The 22,438-nt window shown below is 37.9% G+C and overlaps 1 protein-coding gene across 1 annotated transcript in view; it reads left to right on the forward strand.

The window, feature by feature from the left end:
- Positions 1 to 22,023, forward strand: part of NAIP (NLR family apoptosis inhibitory protein) — a 30,474-nt gene extending 8,451 nt beyond the window's left edge. Inside the window, exons 5-14 of the mRNA XM_061187883.1 lie at positions 734 to 853; positions 2,703 to 2,802; positions 8,519 to 8,600; positions 9,810 to 9,864; positions 9,974 to 12,082; positions 16,299 to 16,466; positions 17,599 to 17,751; positions 18,103 to 18,189; positions 19,697 to 19,861; positions 21,599 to 22,023. Of these exons, the coding sequence (XP_061043866.1) occupies positions 734 to 853; positions 2,703 to 2,802; positions 8,519 to 8,600; positions 9,810 to 9,864; positions 9,974 to 12,082; positions 16,299 to 16,466; positions 17,599 to 17,751; positions 18,103 to 18,189; positions 19,697 to 19,861; positions 21,599 to 21,963 (3,404 nt within the window). The 3' untranslated portion in view covers positions 21,964 to 22,023. The remainder of the gene's footprint in view (positions 1 to 733; positions 854 to 2,702; positions 2,803 to 8,518; positions 8,601 to 9,809; positions 9,865 to 9,973; positions 12,083 to 16,298; positions 16,467 to 17,598; positions 17,752 to 18,102; positions 18,190 to 19,696; positions 19,862 to 21,598) is intronic.
- The last annotated feature ends 415 nt before the right edge of the window (positions 22,024 to 22,438 follow it).

A 22,438-nucleotide genomic window follows, 5' to 3' on the forward strand; every position in this document is an offset into this window, starting at 1 on the left:
ACCCCCATACATCTTGTATCAGAAGTATCGTGAATGGGATAGTAGTGTGAGAGTAAAGGAGACACACAGGAGGAAAAGACTGAGGTTTTTCCAGTACATTAAGTCATATTCCAATTAAAACTCAAGTGACAGCAGGAATCCTGGGGCTAAGTGGAATAATGAAGCAAGCTTTCATCTTAAGGAGTTTCGCAGTATCTAATTTTATTAACATATTTAATAAACATAAATTGGTTTTCAAATCCTCAAAGGGTGCAGAAGACAGGAACCAAACCCCAGGGGCAGCCCAATGTGGAAAGTCTAATAGAAACCACCCCATAGAGTGGACACCCAAAGGGCAAGAAACAAATCTGCCTGCTCTTAAGGGAGCTGCAAGGAAAATTTGTCTTTCTCAAATCTGATACTAACTTGGGGTGGAAGGGAAGCTCCTCTAGCTTTTTCTTGCTTTATCCTGATGCTATATGATGAAAAGATAATTAGAAAATATTTTATTATAAAAAATTTTTAATCTATATAGAAATAAGACCATAGTAAATCCCCACCATGCATCCACCACTCTGCTTCAACATGTGGTCAGTCTGGCCTTGCCTGTTTCTTCTTTTCTAATTCCCTCCTTCAATTATATTGAAGCAAACGCCAAACATATCATTCTGTCTGTAAATGTGAAAGGATAACTCAAACACTGATACTTGCAATATCAAAGCTTGCTGGTCTCACCATACGCTTTTTATTCAAGTGTGTTGCAATGGCAACATCTTTGCTAATGAAGAACTCCGACTGGACTCTTTCAAGAACTGGCCCCAGGCATCCCCTGTGGGAGCTGCAGCTCTGGCCAACGCAGGTTTTTTCTACATAGGTGAGTCAGCAGTTTGCCCCAAGCTCTTGCCTTGCTGCCCATTTAAACCCCACATACACTTCATGATCCTGGGCTCATATTTAACTAAGCTCAACAATCCCTACTTCTTTCATTACTCCTTTTTTTTTAAAAAAAAATTATTTATTTATTTAGGCTGCGCCGTGTCTTAGATGCAGCGCATGGGATCTTCATTGTGGCGTGCGGGATCTTTTTTTTTAGTTGCGGCAGGTGGGCTCCCTAGTTGCGGCATGTGAACTTCTTAGTTGTGGCATGTGAACTCTTAGTTGTGGCATGCGTGTGGGATCTAGTTCCCCTACCAGGGATTGAACCCGGGCCCCCTGCATTGGGAGCGCCGAGTCTTACCCACTGGACTGCCATGGAATTCCCTCATTATTCCTTATATATTCCTTTTCCTTTCTGTGTCAGATGGCCATACCTACCTATAAGAGGAGCTGGGACGTTTAACTTTTTTTCTGGGTAGCAATGTGCCCAGCTGAAAATTGGGGTTTCTGTTACTATGGAAGAATGAGAGATAACTAGGAGTGTGGATAGCGGTTTTTGCCACACACTCCTTGGAAGAGAAAGTAAGGAAATTCCTTTTAATGATTCCTAAGCATGTAGAATCTTCCATCGGTTCATAGTATTCTCTCTTGAGCTGCTGGTCATCAGGGAGTTCCACTCTGTAATGCACAAAGAGCAGGCAGGTTCCCCTCAGCTAAACCTCTGCCAGAGGTACAATAAGGTGAAAAGATATTGTGTCCTTCCTGGGAACCTTGCTGGCCTTCTTCAGACCAAACACACATGCTAAGTTACAGTGGAGGTCCATGTGGACCTTTTACAGAGGGGTCAAGAATACCACAGAGCAGTACAGAGTAGGGGAATGTAGTGTTCACTCGAACTAACAGACATGTTCCATTGGTAGAAAAAATCTTAATGCCTCACAGTCTTAAGCATTTGGAAAGGCGGTGTTCCACCCTTTCTTCCTGCTCTCTCCATTCTGTCTTCGTCTTGCCAGCCTTCCTCTAGGACCCTCTGTCCAGTGTCCTCACCCTCTTCCTTTTGAACCTCCTCCTCTCCCCACAAACCCTAGGCATCTCACCCTTTCGGGGTCTTGCAAGCTCTAGGACCTCCTGTTGTTATCCAGACACAAAGGGAGGTTTTCCTCTGCTCTGGCTTTACAATGCCTACAGGAGTCCAAGAAGAGAAGGAAGATGATGGATGCTCCATTTCTAGTTCAATCTTTTGGTAGATCCAAATGCTAATTTCCGTCCAAAGAAATAGAGTCTCACATGAAGACTTGATCCTACTTCTAGTGGAATAAACCTAGCAATAATGTAGTAAGAGGCATTTGATTCTTCACGAACTTACTTACATGAGAGTTGCTATATTTGCTCATATATTTTCCTGAGCTCCAAATATTTTCTTTCTGATTTATTCATTAAATAAATAACTTACTGAGTGCCTAGTAAGTCCTAGGCACTCTTCTAGGTCCATGAGATTCATTAGGGAGCAAAAAAGGAAAACATCTCTTCCTTCATGGAACTTCAATTCCACATTCTGATTTGCAGATCTCTTGCTCCATAGAATGAGGAGGGGACAGGGAGAGGGTGTTAATCAGTGCATGGTACAGGTACATAGGAACATTGAATGATACTTGTTCATGACCCCATTGGTGAGAGAAGAGCCCTAAATAGAATATTTCCTCACTGGTGACCCAGTTTGTGACTTTGTCACAAAATCTGATTGAAAGTGCAAGTAGGGTTTTGCTAATAAAGGCCTGGTAGTTATTATGTGTGTCACTTGACAAATACACTGGCCAGTGGCACTGATCAAATTTCCTTACTTCTAGGTAAAAGCGACACCGTCCAGTGTTTTTCCTGTGGAGGATATTTGTATAAGTTCGAGGAAGGTGATGACCCATTAGAAGAACACACCAAATATTTTCCCAAGTGAGTAGAATGAATGTTTAGTGTCTATGAATCTGGATGTATTGATACTTTAGCAATTTTCCCCTCATTTTATATTCTGATTAAGTCTTTGCCCACCTCTCTGATTCTTACGATGAAGGATGAGTCTTTCTCTCTTTCATGCCCTTGCTTTCATGACCCCTTTCCCATCTAGCCTTCCTCTCACTATAGTCACAGCACAGTTTTGGTTCGATCATTATTTTCACATTACATGTTTACATTATCATGACTTCATAAAGGCGGAGCCTAGTAATAAATAATTTACCTTCCCTCCCTGTACCACTTCCAATTTTTGTAGTAAGTAACAATTGTCTTATTAGTATGTTTGCTTAGTTTTTTGGTTTTTGAGGTGAAATTCACACATCAACTATTTAAAAGTGCACAGTCCAGTGGCATTTAGTACATGCACAATGTCATGCAAGCACCCACTGCTGTCTAATTCCAAAACATTTTCATTATCCCAAAAGAGAACTCTGTACCCATTAAGCAGTCATTCCCTATCTCCCCAGTGCACCCTAGCTCCTTAGAGCTACCAGTCGGCTTTCTGTCTCTGTAGATTTACTGTTCTGGGTATTTCATGTAAATGGAAGCATGTAATATGATCTTTTGTATTTGGCTTCACTTAGCACAATGTTTTGAGGTTCATCTGTCTTGTAGAATGTATCAGTACTTCATTCTTTTTTATGGCTGAGATATATGTAATTGTATATGTGTATATATATGTATGTATTTCAGTTTCTCCATCTCCTCGCCAACACTTGTTATTTTCCTTTTTAAAAAATATACCCATTTTCTTAGTTTTAAAATGTATTTAGCACCAGTTCGTCTTCAAATTCTCCCAAATGTTTAAATCTTCTCTCTGGTCATTCAAACTTGTAAGATAGCCCACCATTTTCATTTTCTTAAAGGAGTCTGTTGTGAAGTCTCTGACCTGCTTCAATATGAACTATTTGTCCTGTAGTCACCCTAGGATCCTGGGATCATTCTTCACGGTCATCCTAGGGATTCCTATTGCCTCTCTCCTGTGTTGTAGCTCCTGTTTCCTGGATCTACTGTCATCCTCTTCTTGGTTTATTCACTCACTTTGTTGTTGTTTTGTTTTGTTTAATTGTGGAATTGGATTATGTCTTTTTATTTTTTTGATTAATTTTTATCAGAGTATAGTTGCTTTACAATATTGTGTTAGTTTCTGCTGTACAGCAAAATGAATCAGCTATACATATACATATATCCCCTCTTTTTTGGATTTCCTTCCCATTTAGGTCACCACAGTGCATTAGATAGAGTTCCTTGTGCTATACAGTATGTTCTCATTAGTTATCTATTTTATACATAGTGTCAGTAGTGTATGTGTGTCAATCCCAATCTCCCAATTCCTCCCACCCCCCCCTTCCCCCTTGGTATCCATACATTTGTTCTCTATTCCTTTTTCTGCTTTGCAAATAAAATCATCTATACCATTTTTCCAGATTCCACATATATGTGTTAATATATGATATTTGTTTTTCTCTTTCTGACTTACTTCACTCTATTCATTCACTTTGGAACACTCCTCCACAGTTCCCTGGGAAAGACCGCATAAGCGATACATGTTTTTAGCTTCCATTTAATGCATATATCTGAATATTTATATATATTTTCCCACACTCGTTTGGTAGTTTAGCTAGGTATAGAATTCCAGGTTGGAAGTCATTCTAATTCTAAGTTGTACAGACATTGCTATATTTTCTAATAGCTTGCAATACTGCTGTTGAAATTCCATGTCTTTCTGATTCTTAATCCTTTTATTGCAAACTACTTTTTCCCATCCTGGATGCATTTAGGATTTTCTGTTTGTTTCTAGTGTTCTAAAATTTCATGAATAAATGGCTACTTTTTAATATTTATTTTCTGTAGCTCTTTAACCTTTTTTTTTTTTTTTTTGGCTTATTTTTCACTCACCAAACTCTTCAAAAATGTTCAACTGTAAGAGAACATTTTTTTGTTTTCACTTTGTAATTAGTAAGTGCTCTTCCAGAAATAAATATTAATACAAACAGGTCTTAAATACTTCCATCTAATTCTAAGATGCTAAAGAGGATACAGTTTTGAAGGTGTTTTGACAGAAGTAGCTGTGTTTTTTTCTTTCTTATTTGGATTTAGTATTTTGTAAATTTTTAAACAGTGGGGATGTTCTTCTTAATTCTTGGAAAAATAAGCTAGGATGCAGTCTAATTTTATTTAGAACCTCTTCTGGGCTCTATCAACTCCCTTTTTGTATGGCTTTTTATTTTTCCTCTGCCTTTTTTGTTTGTTTGTTTTGTGGTTTTTGTTGTTGTTTTTGTTTTTTGGTGCTCCATGTGAGGCTCAAATCTTCTGCCTCTTTTTTAAAATCACAAACTACGATGCATTTAAAGGAGTACCTAAAATATTTATGTATGATTTAAAGGACAATTAACAAAGAAACAAATGAACCCAGCACTAAAGTTAAGAAATTGAATATTATCAAGTCCTTAGAATGCTACTGTGTTCCCACCTTCCCAATTCTGATTATATCCTTGTCCCTCCAATTCAGAGGTAAACATGATCCTGAAATTTGGGTTAATTGTTCCTTCTTCTCCTAATGGTTTCACCAACTACATGTGTATCATTAAACACATTTAACTTTGCCTATTCTTGAAGTTCAAATAAATGGAAGCATACTGCATGGTTCTTCTGTGATGACTGACTTATTTTACTCAAACTTTACACAAAGTTTTTGAGACTCATTCATAATTATGTATAGAGTTGTAGTTCACTTGTTCTCATTGCTATATAGTATATTGTTTTATGAACATTGTTATTGTTATTTATGAACATTATCCATTCTATTCTCGATTCAACATCTGGGTTGTTTTCAGAGTGTTGCAATTCAAATAATGCCACTATGAACCCTCTTGTACATAATTCCCAGTACTCATATGTGTTTCTCCAGGATGCATAACCAACCATGGAATTGCAGTGTAATAGGGTTTGCACATATTCAACTTTACTAGATTATGCAAAACTTTTTTTAAAGTGGTTGTACTGATTTATATTCTCACTAGCATAGATGTTTCCATTCTGTCTGCTTCCTCACTAATTTAGTATTGCCCAAATTTTAATTTTGGTCAATCTAATTACTAGTAATGTTGAGCATATTTTCATATTTTCCCATACAGTTTCCTTGTTCTTTTTCTTCAGGACCATATCTTGGCTATTCTTTGCCCTTTCCTCTTTCATATTCAGAGAATATATGAAATGTCCCTCTTTATCTCTCATAGTACTCCTTATTCTTAAGTCTTTATCTGATATTAATATATGTAGCCACTCCAGCTTTTGTATAGTTTTTACATGATACTACCTTTTTTGAAATCGTTTTAATTTTTTTTTTTTTGGCCACGCTGTGTGGCTTGAGGGATCTTAGTTCCCCGACCAGGGATTGAACCCAGAGAGCATTCAGTCCTAACCACTGGACCACCATGGAATTCCTGAAATCATTTTACTTTTAATCTATGACTTTATATTTATGACTTTATATTTAAAGTGAGTTTCTTGTAGGCAACATAGTTGGGTCTTGCTTTTTTTTAACAGTCTGACAATATCTGCTTTCTTTTTTGTTGTTGTTGTTTGTTTTTGTTTGTTTGAGTTTTTTTGACCGTATTGCCAGCTCATGGGATCTTAGTTCCCTGACCAGGGATCTAACCTGGGCCCCTGGCTGTGAGAGCTCAGAGTCCTAACCACTGGACCCCCAAGAAATTCCCCAATATCTGTTTTCTAATGGGAGTGTTTAGAACATTTACATTTAATATAATTATTAATATGGTTGGATTTAAATCTACTATTTTGCTATTTGTTTTCTATTTATCCCATCTCTTCTTTGTTTCTTCTTCTTTTCCTGACTTGCATTTGAGTATTTTTTAGTATTCCATTTTATCTCTATTGTTGGCTTTTTAGATGTACATCTTTATCTTTTTAGTACCTGCTCTAGAATCTACATAATGCATATTTAACATATCACAGTCATGTTCAAATAATATTATCACAGTTGACATATAATGTATGAACCATATAACAGTATACTTCTATTTTCCCCCTCCTATTGTGATTTTGTTTTCATACATTTTTACATCACATATATTCTAAATCTCACAATATAGTGTTATATCTTTGCTTTAAAAATTATCTTTTAAATACATTTTAAAAAGAGAAAAAACGTATTTCTTATTTACCCATTGAGTTACCATCCCTGGCACACTTCATTCCTTTGGGTAGAACCAAGTTTCCATCTGTTATCATTTTCCTTTTAACTGAAGAACTTCCTTTAACATTTCTTGTAGTGCTGGTCTGCTGGCAACTAACTATATTGGCTTTACTTGTATGAAAATGCCTGTATGTTACCTTCCTTCAGAGTCCTTTTCCTTGATGGGTCTATCTGCATAGTGACCTTGGACAGAAGCATTTGAAGTCCTACTAGCTATTTTCCTGTAGCTACCCTTCTATTCCTGGGCTCATCTTCAAGTAGGAAGATAAAAATGATGTGTCCTCTTGCTTTATCTCCTGCTTTCCTGTAATTCAGCAGCATAAAAATAAACCAAGATAGTTGTTTCTAGTTTTATCATTTACCTACTGACATTTATAGTTCTCACCTATCCAAGTTAATGATTGTGGGTAGAGCTCTTTAGAATTTTCTTCCTTGGTTCTTCAGGCAGACATCATACCTGAATTTAGAAGGTATTTTATGTTGCAGTTTCATGATGTCTAGCAAATTGTTTTTAGAGAGTATGTTTACGGCCATTCTTTAGTCTTCATATTGATGGAGTTTTTTTCTAAAATAAACTTTTTATTTGGGAAAAATTTTCGACTTAGAGAAAAGGTGAAAAGATAATACAGAGAGTTCCTATATTCCCACACCCAGTTTCCTCTAATACTAACACCTTATATTATCCTGGTACATTTGTTAAAATTTAAAAACCAACACTGGTACATTGCTATCAACTCCAGATGTTATACGTATTTCACCATTTTTTCTACTAATGTCCTTTTTGTTGTCATTATTCCAGAATCCATAGATAGAGCTATCTTTTCTATTTTTTTTTCCTTTAGCTTCATTTTAGTTGGTTTCATGGATGAGTGTTAAATATGCTCCCATTCCACCAAATTGGCTGGTTATGCCCACCATTACTTTATGAACCATTTATATCTCTACTGCTGAGATTTACAGTCTACATGTCTTGTTTGATAAAGACACTGACAGAATCACTGGAAATGTTAATTTTATACTTAATTTTTGCCACTAAAACTCTAACAGTGTTTTTGAAAACCTAATGCAAATGCTTAATTGCATACAACTATTTTTTTAAATTAATTAATTAATTTATTTATTTTTGGCTGCGTTGGGTCTTCGTTGCTGCGTGCAGGCTTCTCATCGCAGTAGCTTCTCTTGTTGCAGAGCACAGGCTCTAGGTGCGCGGGTTTCAGTAGTTGTGGCATGTGGGCTCAGTAGTTGTGGCTCACAGGCTCTAGGGCTCACAGGCTCAGTAGTTGTGGCGCATGGACTTAGTTGCTCCGCAGCATGTGGGATCTTCCCGGACCAGGGATCGAACCCGTGTCCCCTGCATTGGCAGGCGGATTCTTAAACACTGTGCCACCAGGGAAGTCCCATACAATTATTTTTATAACTTTTAACTTTTGTGCTTAGTTGTCAGTTTCTCCAAAATATGAAGTGCTCTGCAGAAGTAATTCCAGACCTTCAGAGCCATGGTGAACTTTCTGACTTAACGGTATGAACACCACCTTGTTTATTTTCAGAGTGTGTGATCATGTGATTAAAAACTGTTTTTGAACAGGAACTGCTCATCATAAAAAAAATAAATAAATGAATTCTACAAATATCTGTTAAGCACCGACCATGTGCCAGTTGCAGATGGGGATGCTACAATAAACAAAACATAATACCTAGTTTCATGAAATGTAGAGTCAATCCCTTCTACTTTGAGGCCCAGACTCGTTTGGACCTAAAAGTTGATTAGCGTCCAGGCTACCTGGATTCCATCTGTGATCATCATTTGGAGGACAGTAAGGTCTGACTTGGTAGTTGGCCTTTCTCAAAGCTGGGAAGATATGTTTCTTTTACAACAGCAACCAACCAACCAAATCAAAAATACAGATTAATAGGTTGACCCCTTTTTAAACTGAGAAATTCTACATAGTTCTCTAGGAGATTAGCCACTGCCAATTTAATACACACACACCCCTTATTTGAGGCTGTATGTTAGGTGTATTATGTTCATCATCCCCCAAAAAGAAAACAAGGTAATTTGTCGTTCACTTGATTCATCTTTGCTCATCCCCCCACCTCCTTTAAATAGCTTATTTTTAAAAAATATTTATTTATTATTTATTATTTATTTATTATGGCTGTGCCGGATCTTAGTTGTGGCATGTGGGATCTTTTAGTTGTGGCACGGAGGCTCATAGTTGTGGCATGTGGACTCTTAGTTGCGGCATGCATGCAGGATCTAGTTCCCCAACCGGGGATGGAACCCGGGCCCCCTGCACTGGAAGCTGGAGTCTTACCCACTGGACAACCAGGGGAGCCCCTTAAATAGCTTATTTTTAAAGGAAGAAACATAACCTTCCTATATCCCAGGTATGTAATATTTAAAAAACTGTTGATAACTAAGATCAGAAGTTGCACCTAATGATTTCTGGAGGGTCCGTCTTGCTCTAGACACTGTGATTCTAATCACCTGGATGGTAATCATGGCTCAAGTCACCCATGGAATGAACTGTTTGGATATCACCCAGGAGCACACGCTTGCGTGTGTTTGCAGATCACTTATTGTTTCATATTTGTAGCACTCCTCCCTGCAACTGGCATAAATACTTGAGGGTGGGTTGGGTTTAGAAAATGTCTGGTCCCTAATTGTAATTCAAAGCCCCACCCTCTTATACAAATGTTGATTTAATAGAGGATTTTCTTTTCAAAGGAAACTACAAGTGAAAGCAATCTTGAAGAGTCAGCAGTGAGTTCTGTAGTGCCAGGTAAGGATCTGGAAGTAGCACATGGGATTATATGAATGTGTACATATATTTCTACGTAGGGGATTTTAAAAGAGTATTTATAACTGTGCCTCCTTGCTTTTCTCCACAGAGGTGGCCCATGGTGAAGCCCAGTGGCTTCAGGAGGCAAAGAGTCTAAGTGAGCGCCTGAGAAAAGCCTACACCAGTGCCCCTTTCTGCCACATGTCTTTGCTTGAGGTCTCTTCCTGTCCAGCCACCGATCAGCTGCTGAGTTGTGATCTGTCCCTTGCTTCAAAACACATCATCAATACTGTGCAGGAGCCTGTGGTGTTGCCTGAGGTCTTTGCTAACTTGAACTCTGTCGTGTGTGTGGAGGGTGAAGCTGGTAGTGGAAAGACGGTCCTCCTGAAGAAAGTAGCTCTTCTATGGGCATCAGGATGCTGTCCCTTGTTACACAGGTTCCAGCTGGTTTTCTACGTCTCCCTTGGCTCTACCAGACTGGACCAGGGGCTGGCCAATGTCATTTGTGACCAGCTCCTAGAGACAGAAGGATCTGTTACTGAAATGGGCCTGAGGAACATCATCCAGCAGTTAAAGAACCAGGTGTTATTCCTTTTGGATGACTACAAAGAGATGGGCTCAATCCCCCAAATCATACAGAGGATGATTCAAAAAAACCATTTGTCAAGGACCTGCTTATTGATTGCTGTCCATACAAACAGGGCCAAGGACATCCGCCGATACCTAGATACAATTCTAGAGATCAAAGCGTTTCCCTTCTGTAATACCATCTATATATTACGGAAGCTCTTTCCAGACAATTTGACCCGTCTGCGAAAGTTTATGATTGACTTTAGAATGAATGAAACATTACTGGGAATTCAGAAAACTCCCTTCGTCGTAGCAGCAATCTGTGCTAATTGGCTTCGGTATCCTCTTTGTCAGTCCTTTGATGATGTGGCTGTTTTCAAGTCCTATATAGAATGCCTTTTCTTAAAGCACAAAACTGCAGCTGACCTTCTCAAAGCAACTGTGTCCTCCTGTGGCGAGCTGGCCTTGAAAGGGTTTTTTTCATCTTGCTTTGAGTTTAGTGATGATGATCTCATAGAAGTAGGGATTGGTGAAGGTGAAGATCTAGCCATGTACCTGATGAGCAAATTCACAGCCCAGAGACTGAGGCCAGTCTATCAGTTTTTGAATGCTGCATTCCAAGAATTTCTTGCTGGGATGAGGCTGACTGAACTCCTGGATTCAGATAGGCAAGAGGATCAAGATTCGGGACTTCGTTATTTGAAACAAATTAACTCAACCATGATGGCTATAGGTCCCTATGAAAATTTTTTGAACTATGTCTCTTGCCACGCTTCAACAAAGGCAGGGCCAACAATTGTATCCCAATTGCTTCTTTTGGTGGATAATCAAGAGACACTGGAGAATATATCTGAAAATGATGACTACCTGAAGCATCATCCAGAGATTTCAGAGAAGATGCAGTTTCTCAGGGTGTTGTGGCAATACTCTCCAGAAGATTACCTTTCACTGGTTTCAAAACATTTACTGGCTCTGGCTGTAAAAATTGCTTATCGAAGCAACACTGTTGCTGCCTGTTCTCCATTTATTTTGCAGTTCCTTCAAGGGAGAACCCTGTCTTTGAGTGTACTTAAGTTACCGTATTTTTTTGACCACCCAGAAAGCCTGTTATTGTTGGGGAGCATCCAGGTCTCCATAAGAGGAAATAGGTTACCCAAATCAGATTTTTCATTCCTGGAAAAAATTTTTGACAAATCCCAGGCACCAACTATAGGTCAGGACTATGCTTCTGCCTTTGAACTTGAGAGTGAATGGAAGCAGAATTTAGTTGAAAAACAGGAAACCATGAACAGTTTTCTGAACATGCAACTCAAGGCACCAGCAGATATCAGCACTGGCTATTGGAACCTTTCTCCAAAGCAGTACAAGATTCCCGTTCTGGAAGTTCGTGTGACTGGTACTGATGCTGTGGATCAGGAGATGCTAAGATTTCTAATGAAAGTTTTCTCAGCTTCACAGCACATTGAACTCCACTTGACCAGCAGCGGGGGTTTTATTGAAAGCATCCGCCCAGCTCTTGAGCAGTATAAGGCCTCGTTCACCAAGTGCTCCATAAGCCAATGTGAGCTGAGTGCAGTAGAACAGGAATTGCTTCTCGCTCTGCCTTCCCTAGAATCTCTTGAAGTCTCCGAGACAACCCATCTACAAGGTAAACCTGCACCTGTTTTAGATGACTGTTAGGATGTGTACTTTTATCTTCTCGCTCTTAGTTTTAGGTGGAAGAAAACTTCTGAAAGTGTGAGACCATAAATCCTTGCTGATTGAACAGATATAAAATAAATCTTTACTAACTTATATCTGTCAGTAATATGAATTAGTGAAAGGCTTCCAAATAACAGAATGGCTTTCAAACTCTGCTAAAAATAATAAAATGACTAATGAAGTCTCTTAATAAACAAATGACTTGTTATTAGTAAAAGAATGATCTATATGTAAATGATGCTTGAGAATTACCCTCACCCCACCTGCTTCATGGAAGAAAGGGCTTGTACTCCGGGACATAAACAAGTGGGAAGTAGTATCTCCCAGTTATTTGTGTCTCCTTTCACTTGTCTAAGCAGTGTTTGAGAGTTTTCAGTGTAGATTTTATCATCTTTCATTAAATTTATTCCTAGGTACTTGTGTTTTTGATACTCTTGTAAATGGTATTTCAATTTTTTCATTTTCTGATTGTTGCTAGTATGGGTTTGATTTTCAGCAGTTTGTTAAATGCCTAGATGTGCTTTGCTTTGTATCTATCTTACTTGAGGGTCACTGAACATGTTTTTGGATCTGTGGGTTGATACTTATCATCAAATTTAGAAAAATTTTGTTTTTTCAAATATTTTTTATCATGGTAAAACATACATGAAACTTTAAAAGCATTTTTCAGTATACAATTCAGTGGCATTAAGTACAATAACAGTGTTGTGCAACCATCACCACTGTCCACTTCCAGAACCTTTTCATCATCCCAAACTCTGTACCTATTAAACAATAACTCCTGCTTCTCCCCAGCTGCTGATGTCTCTATGAATTTGTCTATTCTATTTCACGTAAGTGAATCCATACAATATTTTGTCCTTTTGTGTCTGGCTTCTTTCACGTTTTTAAGGTTCATCCATGTTGTAGCATGCGTCAGAACTTCACTACTTTTATAGCTGAATAATATTTCATTGTATGTATATATCACATTTTAAATCAATTCATCTGTTGATGGACACTTGCACTGTTTATTCTGGCTAAAGTTGCCATGAACATGGGTGCACAAATATTACTTTGAGACCCTACTTTCAATTCTTTTGGATATATACCCGGAAGTGGAATTATTGGATATTAATGATAGTAATTCTATTTTAATTTTCAAGGAAACTCCAAACTGTTTTCCACGCTGGCTGCAGCATTTTTCATTCCTACAAGCAATGTACAAGGGCTCCAGTTTCTTCACATCCTCAATGCTTTTTTGTTTTTTTTAAATCAGAGACATCCTAATAGGTGTGAAATTGTATCTCACGTTGGTTTTGATTTGCATTTTCCTAATGACTAATGCTGTTGAGCATCTTTTCATGTGCTTATTGGCTGTTAGTGTGTCTTTTTTGGAGACAGTCTATTAAATCCTTTTGCCCATTTAAAAAAATTGAAGTGTAGTTTATTTACAATTTTGTGTTAGTTTCTGGTGTACAGCAAAGTGATTCAGATAGTGTGTGTGTGTGTATATATATATATATATATAAACTTTTTCAGATTCTTTTCCATTATAGATCATTACGAGATATTGAATATAGTTCCCTGTGCTATACTGTAGGCCCTTGTTTATTTTATACATAGTAGTCTATATCTGTTAATCTCAAACTCCTAATTTATCCCTCCCTCCCTCCCCTTTCCCCTTTGGTAACCGTAAGTTTTTTTCTATGTCTGTGAGTCTATTTCTGTTTTGTAAATAAGTTCATTTGTATCACTTTTTTAGATTCCACGTAGAAGTGATATCATATGATATTTGTCTTTCTGTCTGACTTACTTCATTTAGTATGATAATCTCTAGGTCCATCCATGTAGCTGCAAATGGCATTATTTCATTCTTTTTTATGGCTGAGTAATATTCTGTTGTGTGTGTGCATCACATCCTCTTTACCCAGTCATCTGTTGATGGACATTTAGGTTGCTTCCATGTCTTGGCTATTGTAAATAGTACTGCTGTGAACACTGTGGTGCACGTACCCTTTCAAACCACGGTTTTCTCCTGATACATCCCCAGGAGTGGGATCGCTGGATCATATGGTAACTCTATTTTTAGTTTAGTTTTTTTTTTTTGGCTGCGTTGGGTCTTCATTGCTGCATGCAGCCTTTCTCTAGTTGCAGTGAGCGGGCCTCTCATTGTGGTGGCTTCTCTTGTTGTGGAGCATGGGCTCTAGGAGCGCGGGCTTCAGTAGTTGTGGCTCGCAGGCTCTAGAGTGCAGGCTCAGTAGTTGTGGTGCACGGGCTTAGTTGCTCCACGGCATGTGGGATCTTCCTGGACCAGGGATTGAACCCGTGCCCCCTGCATTGGCAGGCGGATTCTTAACCACTGCGCCACCAGGGAAGTCCTTATTTTTAGTTTTTTAAAGAACCTCTTTACCGTTTTCCATAGTGGCTGCACCAATTTACATTCCCACCAACAGTGTAGGAGGGTTTCCTTTTTTCCACATCCTCTCCAGCATTTATTTTTGGAGACTTTTTTTTTTTAAATTTTATTTATTTATTTATTTTTGGCTGCGTTGGGTCTTCGTTGCTGTGCGCGGGCTGCTCTTCATCGCGGTGCATGGTCTTCTCATTGCGGTGGCTTCTCTTGTTGCAGAGCACAGGCTCTAGGTGTGCAGGCTTCAGTAGTTGTGGCTCACAGGTTCAGTAGTTGTGGCTCGTGGGCTCTAGAGCACAGGCTCAGTAGTTGTGGTGCACGGGCTTAGTTGCTCTGTGGCATGTGGGATCTTCCTGGACCAAGGCTTGAACCCGTGTCCCCTGCATCGGCAGGCAGATTCTTAACCATTGCACCACCAGGGAAGTCCCTATTTGTAGACTTTTTGATGATAGCCATTCTGACCATTGTCAGGTGATACCTCATAGTTTTGATTTGCATTTCTCTAATAATTAGCAATGTTGAGCATCTTATGTGCTTGTTAGCCATCTGTATGTCTTCTTTGGAGAAATGTCTCTTTAGGTCTCCTGCCCATTTTGTGATTGGGTTGTTTGTTCCTTTGTCCATTTTTTAAATTGTGTTGTCTTTTTGTTTTGAGTTATAGGAGTTCTTTGTATAATTAAATCTTTATTGGACACTTGGTTTTAAAATATTTTCTCCTGTAGATTGCCCTTTTCACTGTCTCAATAATGTACTTCAATCTGTAAAGTTTCAAATTTCATTGAAGTCCAATTTGTCGGTTTTTCTTTTGTGCTAGTGCTCTTGGTAGCATATCTGAGAATCTATTGTCAAATCCAAGGTCATGAAGATTTATTCCTGTTTTCTTCTAAGAGTTGAATGGTTTTAGCTCTTATATTTAGGTTGTTGATTCATTTTGAGCCAATTCTGTATATGGTAGTGGGAGGTAAGGGTCCAACTTCTTTGCATGGAGAAATTCAGTTGTCCCACCCCCATTTGCTGAGATGTCTTTGTGAATCCAGAGTGTAGTACAGGGCTTCTCATATAGTAGATGAGAAATAAAATATTGCCTGCCATATCAGTAAACAAAGGATGTTGTAGCTATCAGCAATTGCAGCCACCCCCGCTAGTGAGCCCTGCGGAAACTCAGGAAGGAAACAAAGAATACCTGCCATCTAGCAGTCATCAGACTGCAGCCACCCCAAAGGGTGCAGCTTGAAGAAACTCAGGATGTGAAAACACAGGATACTGGCCCCAGATAGCTGAGGTGCATATCAAAAGAATGATTTTAGTGACCCCAGACTCTTGCATCTTCCCATACATAGAAAAGTGCTAAATTCCTTAACTTGAGATATCTAGTTTCTTTTATTAACAGTAATCTTTTGTTCTGACTACCTGCCTTTGTTGCAAAACGCCTATATATCCTAGCTCCCCGCCTCACCTCCTTGGAGCAGTTTTCTCAGGATTACTTGAGATGCTGCCTCCCGGACTTGAAGTCCTAAGAATGTCCACCGAATAAAACATAACTCAAAACTTGTAGGTTGTGCATATATTCTTTTTAGTTGACATAGATAATCAGTAAATGCTGCAGAAAGCATTATCTTCATATATGTGCTTTCTAAAACAGAAAGTCTTATGGTATGTGAAAGGTTTTCATTTGAAATATGAAAACAGTTTGATGAATCAAATAACAGTTTGAAATTTTCCATTTGGAACTCTTTAGATTAATAATGGGAAACTGTGTGCTACTTTCTAGATCAACTCTTTCTTAGTTTGGACAAGTTCTTGTGCCTGAAAGAACTGTCTGTGAATCTGGATGATAAACGAGATGTTTTTTCAGTCATTCCTGAAGAATTCCTAAATCTCCACCATATGGAGAAATTATTGATCCGAATTTTAGCTGAATATGGTCCTTCCAAACTAGGTAAGTGTGGCACTTTGATTTACTTGTTTTTATATCACTTGGAAAACCTACTTGGCCAATAATTTATTTAAGTTAAAGCTTCTGTGGATCTGAGGGTGTAGCCTGTATCCAAGGTAAATTGTGGGAATAGCACTTGTTGTCATTTAAAAATGACAGCTATTTGTAATTATTGAGCCGTTACTACATGGTAGGAATTGTTCTAAGCACTTTATAAATATTAACTCATTTAACCTTCATACCCATTCTACAAGGTAAATACTATTATATTCTCATTTTTACAGTTGGGGAAATGGAGTTATAGAGGTTAAGTATTGATAATTTGCTCAAGGTCACCCAGATAAGAAAATGGTAAATTTGCAATTAAACACAGGAATTCTTACTATTAAGTCTGAGCTCTTAACGTGGTATGTACTGCCTCTCTAAAAATAGTTTGTAGAGTTCTTTTATTTTGTTTTTGTTTAAGTTGCTCTTACGTTGCAACTTAGAGATCTGCCAGATAAGAGGGAAGGAAATCTGATGATTGGTAGTAATCAGAAGCCTTTCCCTGTTTCTCATCAGCCTATTCTCATGGTTGATGAACAACCTGTACAGCTATCTTTCTTAAATATATCATTTAGCAAAATGACTTAGGTATCATCAATTCCTTAGTTTAGTAAAGACTAAACACTAAAGACTAAAAAAAGGTAAATCCCTACTGAACAGACATGCAGAGCTGCATGCAAAAAAATTTGTAGCTGAAGCTGGAAGTAGTAGTTTTCTTATATTTCTCAGCAATTTTTTCATCAAATTTAAGTTTTGCTTCAGAGTTGTCACTGCCTTTATGTTTCTTTGCATAGTGTTTCTATAGTGTAAACATCATGTGCAAACTTAGAGACATTAGGATGTTAAAGCTGAAGGTTTTAGCTGAGTCAATGCCATCACTATATAGAGGAGAAAACTCATTCCCCAGAGAGGGTCAGTAACGACGGTTCACGTAGCTCATCAATTAGTCACAGACCCTGAACCTAAGCCCAATTCATTACATCATGATGCTTTATTTTAATTCACTATTGTTGAAACAAGTTAATAAATTATATGACTAATTCTGATAGAAATTTTCAATCTCTGATGCCTTAAATCTGATATTTTACAGTCAAATTAATTCAGAATTCTCCAAACCTTCGTGTTTTCCATCTGCAATGTAATTTCTTTTCGGATCTTAAGTCTCTCATGACTGTACTTTCTTCCTGCAAGAAACTTGAAGAAATTAACCTTACTGGACCATTTTTTAAAGCCGCCCCATTTGGTAAGAGCTATAATTGTAAAATTTTGGTTTAAGATGCTTCTGTGGACAGTCACTTTTTAACAGCCAAATTTAAAAAATGCAATTGATGTCAAAGAACAAAACTATTGCAATAAATATCTGATCTTAAATGAATTTTCAAGTAAGGTATATTTGTTTCTAGATGTTTAAACATTTCTAGTTATGAGAATTGTTTCCTGAGCAAAGATGTGTGTTATCTACCTGTCATACTAATTAATTCAATCTGAATTATTATATTAATTTCTATCACTTTTAAAATACTCTTTAAACACATTACTTTTTGGTATAAGAAATGTAGCTGACATAACTAAATTTTTCTTTTCCCTTTTATAGTCGTTGTTTTACCAAATTTTATTTCTCTGAAGATATTAAATCTTGAGCACCAATATATTACTGATAAGGAAACAGCTGAAAAATTTGGTATGTTTATAAAACAGTGCCTAAAGCTTGCTCTTTATTCTTTCCCCCACAAAATCCTCCTATTTCGCATTAGCTATAACAAATTACAACATGTATTAGCTACCCTGGCTCATTAGGAGGGACAGTGCTGCTCAACTTTTACCCTCCAAATGCCTTGATCTCACTTGATGTCTTTCAAAGCAATGTTCTCAGAGTGACTCATTTCTTTGAATACAGATTTGTTTGTTACAGCACTACGCAATTTCTTATTTATTTGGCTGCGCTGGGTCTTAGTTATGGCATGCGGGATCTTCGTTGCCACGTGCGGGATCTTCATTGCGGCATGCTGGATCTTTTAGTTGCAGCATGCGGATCTTTAGTTGCGGCATTGGGATCTAGTTCCCTGACCAGGGATCGAACCTGGGCCCCCTGCATTGGGAGCGCAGAGTCTTAGCCACTGGACCACCAGAGAAGTCCCAGCACCATGCAATTTCATTGCCAGGTATCCATTCCAGACAAGTTAAATACCTGTTGTTTCAAAGGTTTCTAGAATATAGGTGAAACTATCTTTTAAGGTTATGAAAACTCAGTATATGAAAACCTAGATTTAACAAAATGATAACTATAGAGATTACTTTTTCAACTTTTCTTTTATGATTACAAAAGCAATGTATGCTCTGGAAAAAAGTTCTAACTTTTCTAACAGGTCTTAAAAGATAAACTGAAGCCTATTAAAAATTAAGAATTTATTTGAACAAAAATGGGGCCTTCCCTGCTGGCGCAGTGGTTAAGAATCTGCCTGCCAATGCAGGGGACACAAGTTGGAGCCCTGGTCCGGGAAGATCGCACATGCTGCAGAGCAACTAAGCCCGTGTGCTACAACTACTGAGCCTGCGCTCTAGAGCCCGCGAACCACAACTACTGAAGCCCGCGCTCCAAGAGCCCGTGCTCTGCAACAAGCGAAGCCATGCTAAGGAGGGATCAAAGTGAAAAGTCAAGTTATGAGAGTGGTGGATTGTGAGGATTTAGTGCTAGGAGGAAGAGGCAGAACTCACTAAGGATGACACCAGGACAGAAAGGAAGGGGGCTGAAGGCACTGAGGAGCTAGAAGAGTATCCTGGAGGCCAGTAGAAGCTTCAGTCTAAAAGAGGAAATGGATAGGAATTCCCTGGTGGTCCAGTGGTTAGGACTGCACTCTTTCACTGCTGAGGGCCCAGGTTCAATCCCAGGTTGGGGAACTGCAAGCTATGTGGTGCAGCCAAAAAAAAAAAAAAGGAAATGGAGATGTGATAGGCCTTTTGGACTTCAGTACAGGAGAGACTGGTTGGGGAAGGGTGGAGGAATGGTTGTCTAGAGGTAGCAATGAAGATCAAGGTGTAGGCTGACCCCTTTCTCTAGCCCTTGGAGAGAAAGAGGAATAGCCTCTATGCTACATGGGGACTCGTAGAATGTGCATGATTTTGAGACTTTCAATTACAATTGTTTGGGAACACAGTACAGAGAATAGCTTTTTTATCTCTTCTGATAGCCTACACTTTAGGTTCTTTAAATAACCTGGAAGAATTGATCCTTCCTACTGGGGATGGGATTCATCAAGTGGCCAAACTGATCATCCAGCAATGTCAGCATCTTCAATGTCTCCGCATTCTCTCATTTTTCCAGACTTTGGATGATGACAGCGTGGTGGAAATTGGTGAGATACCCTCAGATAAACTCTTTCAGCTCACATGAAAGCCAGTGGTATTACTCAAGCTTTCTGCTGCAAAATGTCTACAAAAACATTCGTCCCTCTAAAAATGTTCAACCCACCTCCTCATTTTTGCTCTCATATTGTTCCCTCTAATGTTCTGTGGATTTTGGTTCATTCTGGTCAGATTTAGAAGTAAAAGATAGCCTCCCACTTGAGACTACACAAGCCCTCAAGTCCACTCTTAACACCTAGTGTTTCAGACACCTGGCCACATACCCACCATGTACTCCTTTTTATAGTACTTTTTTAAAAATAGAAAATTAATACACATAAAGAAAAGTACAAAATCATAAGTGTACAGCTCAATGAGTTTTCAAGTGAACATACTTAAATCTTGTTACTCATACTTGTGTAACAATTACTCATTAGGTTACAATATAGAATATTACATCCCAGAAGCCGCCTTTGTGTCCCTTCTGACACTGCAGTCCCCTCCTTCCCAAAGGTGACCACCATACTGCTTTCTTTCACCATAGATTAGTTTTACCTGTTTTAAAAATATATGTCACGGAATCCTCCACAGTATGTACTCTTGTGCCTGCCTCTTCGGGTTCAACATACTTGTGATACTGAGTCATACTGATGCGTGTGACTATAGAGTTCACTGATTTTCACTGCTGTCTATTATCCCATGTATGACTATACATACGCCAATTTATTTATCCATTCAACTGGATATGAGTTGGCTACTATGAATAATGCTGCTATGAACATTTTATACATGACTGTTGATGCATATACAGAGGTATTTCTAGGGTGGACTTTGAGTCATTTGGTAAATATTGTTTTCCATAGTTGTACCAACTTACATTCCTACCAGCAGTTGTTTCACATTCTGGCTACTGCTTGGTATTGTCAGACTTTTAAACTTTAGCCATTCTGATGAATCTGTCGTGATATCTCATTGTGGATTTTCTATTGGTATACGTTTGTGTTATCATTGGTTCAGTTTGGGCAAGTTACATTTTTCTAAGGATTTAAAAACTTTTCTAAAATTGCCCATAATATCTATTTATAATTTTAAAAATATCTGTATGACCTGTGGTGATAGTCCCCTTTTCATTCCTGATATATTCAATACTTTTTTTTTTTACCTGATTGGTTTTTCAATTTTATTAAATTTTTTTTCTCTACACATGTTTTTCATTTATTCTGCTTTTACCTCTATTATCCCCTGCTACTTTCTTTGGATATAATTTGCTTTTTTTGTCCTAATTTCTTTTTTTTTTTTTTGATATCCTAATTTTCTGAGATGATGGATAGTTAGAGCACTAACTTTGGCTTTAGCTCCCTCTCACAAGTTTTAGTGTCATATTTTCATTCTCATTCAGTTCAAAATATTTTCTAATTTCAGTTGTCATTTTTTGCCACACCAGTTATTTAGAGATGTATCCCTTTTACTTTTAATCTTTCTATGTCCTTATATTTAAAGTGTGTCTCTTGTAAAAATATACAGTTTGGTTTTTTTAAATGTAATTTATTAATCTTTAACACTCCAATTAGAAGTAAATCTATCTAATGTACTTATTGTTAAATTTATGTATCTTTATTAAAATTGGGCATTTTCTACTTTAAGTGATGGTTGTAGAAGAGGTTGGTTCAAATAACTTAGTCTACCAGTATTGAAATAGAAGTCCTTATGATTCTGTTTTCATAAATATTTTGCTTTTATATTTATAGCCAAGGTAGCAATCAATGGAGGTTTCCAGAAACTCGAGAATCTTAATCTTTCAATCAACCACAAGATTACAGAGGAAGGATACAGAAACTTCTTTCAAACACTGGACAACATGCCCAACTTGCAAGAGTTAACTATTTCCAGGCATTTCAAAGAATGTATCAAAGCTCAGGCCACAACAGTCAAGTCTTTGAGTCAATGTGTGTTACGACTGAGAAGACTCACTAGACTTAACATGTTAAGTTGGCTCCTGGATGCAGAAGACATCACACTGCTTACTGCCATGATAGAAAGGCATCCTCTATCTAAACACTTCACCCTTCACTGGAAATGGGTACTGCCATTCTCTCCAATCATTCAGAAATAGAAGATTTAGCTAAAAACTGCTAAATCAAGAAAAATTTTGTCAACAATTTAAAAAACCTAATTATCCAAAAACTTGTTATTAAATACTGCACACGAAAGAATAAAATGCATAAGGCATGTAATAAAAAAACAAAACACTCGCTTACCCATTACTGAGCTTAAGAAACAGATTATTACCAGTAACTTTGAAGTCCCTAAATGATCCTCCCCAACCAAAGATCAGACCTTTAATCAAGCATCAGGGTCAGCATCAGGCTTTCAGGCTAACTATGGTAAACAGTAACAAACAAAGCCACAGGGAAGGGGGTAGGGAGAGGTGTACCAATCTATCTTAAAGCCACCATATGAAAGGAGTATTCAAGTTATTAGAAAATGGCTAACTTAAGGACTGAATCACTTTCACACATAGGTGAAACAAGAGATATTCCTTAATCCTTGTAGGGTCTGTTTTGTACATTTAATTAACTTTGGTATAG

Source organism: Eubalaena glacialis, chromosome 4 (genome assembly GCF_028564815.1).
Source record: "Eubalaena glacialis isolate mEubGla1 chromosome 4, mEubGla1.1.hap2.+ XY, whole genome shotgun sequence".
Taxonomy (NCBI): Eukaryota; Metazoa; Chordata; class Mammalia; order Artiodactyla; family Balaenidae; genus Eubalaena; species Eubalaena glacialis.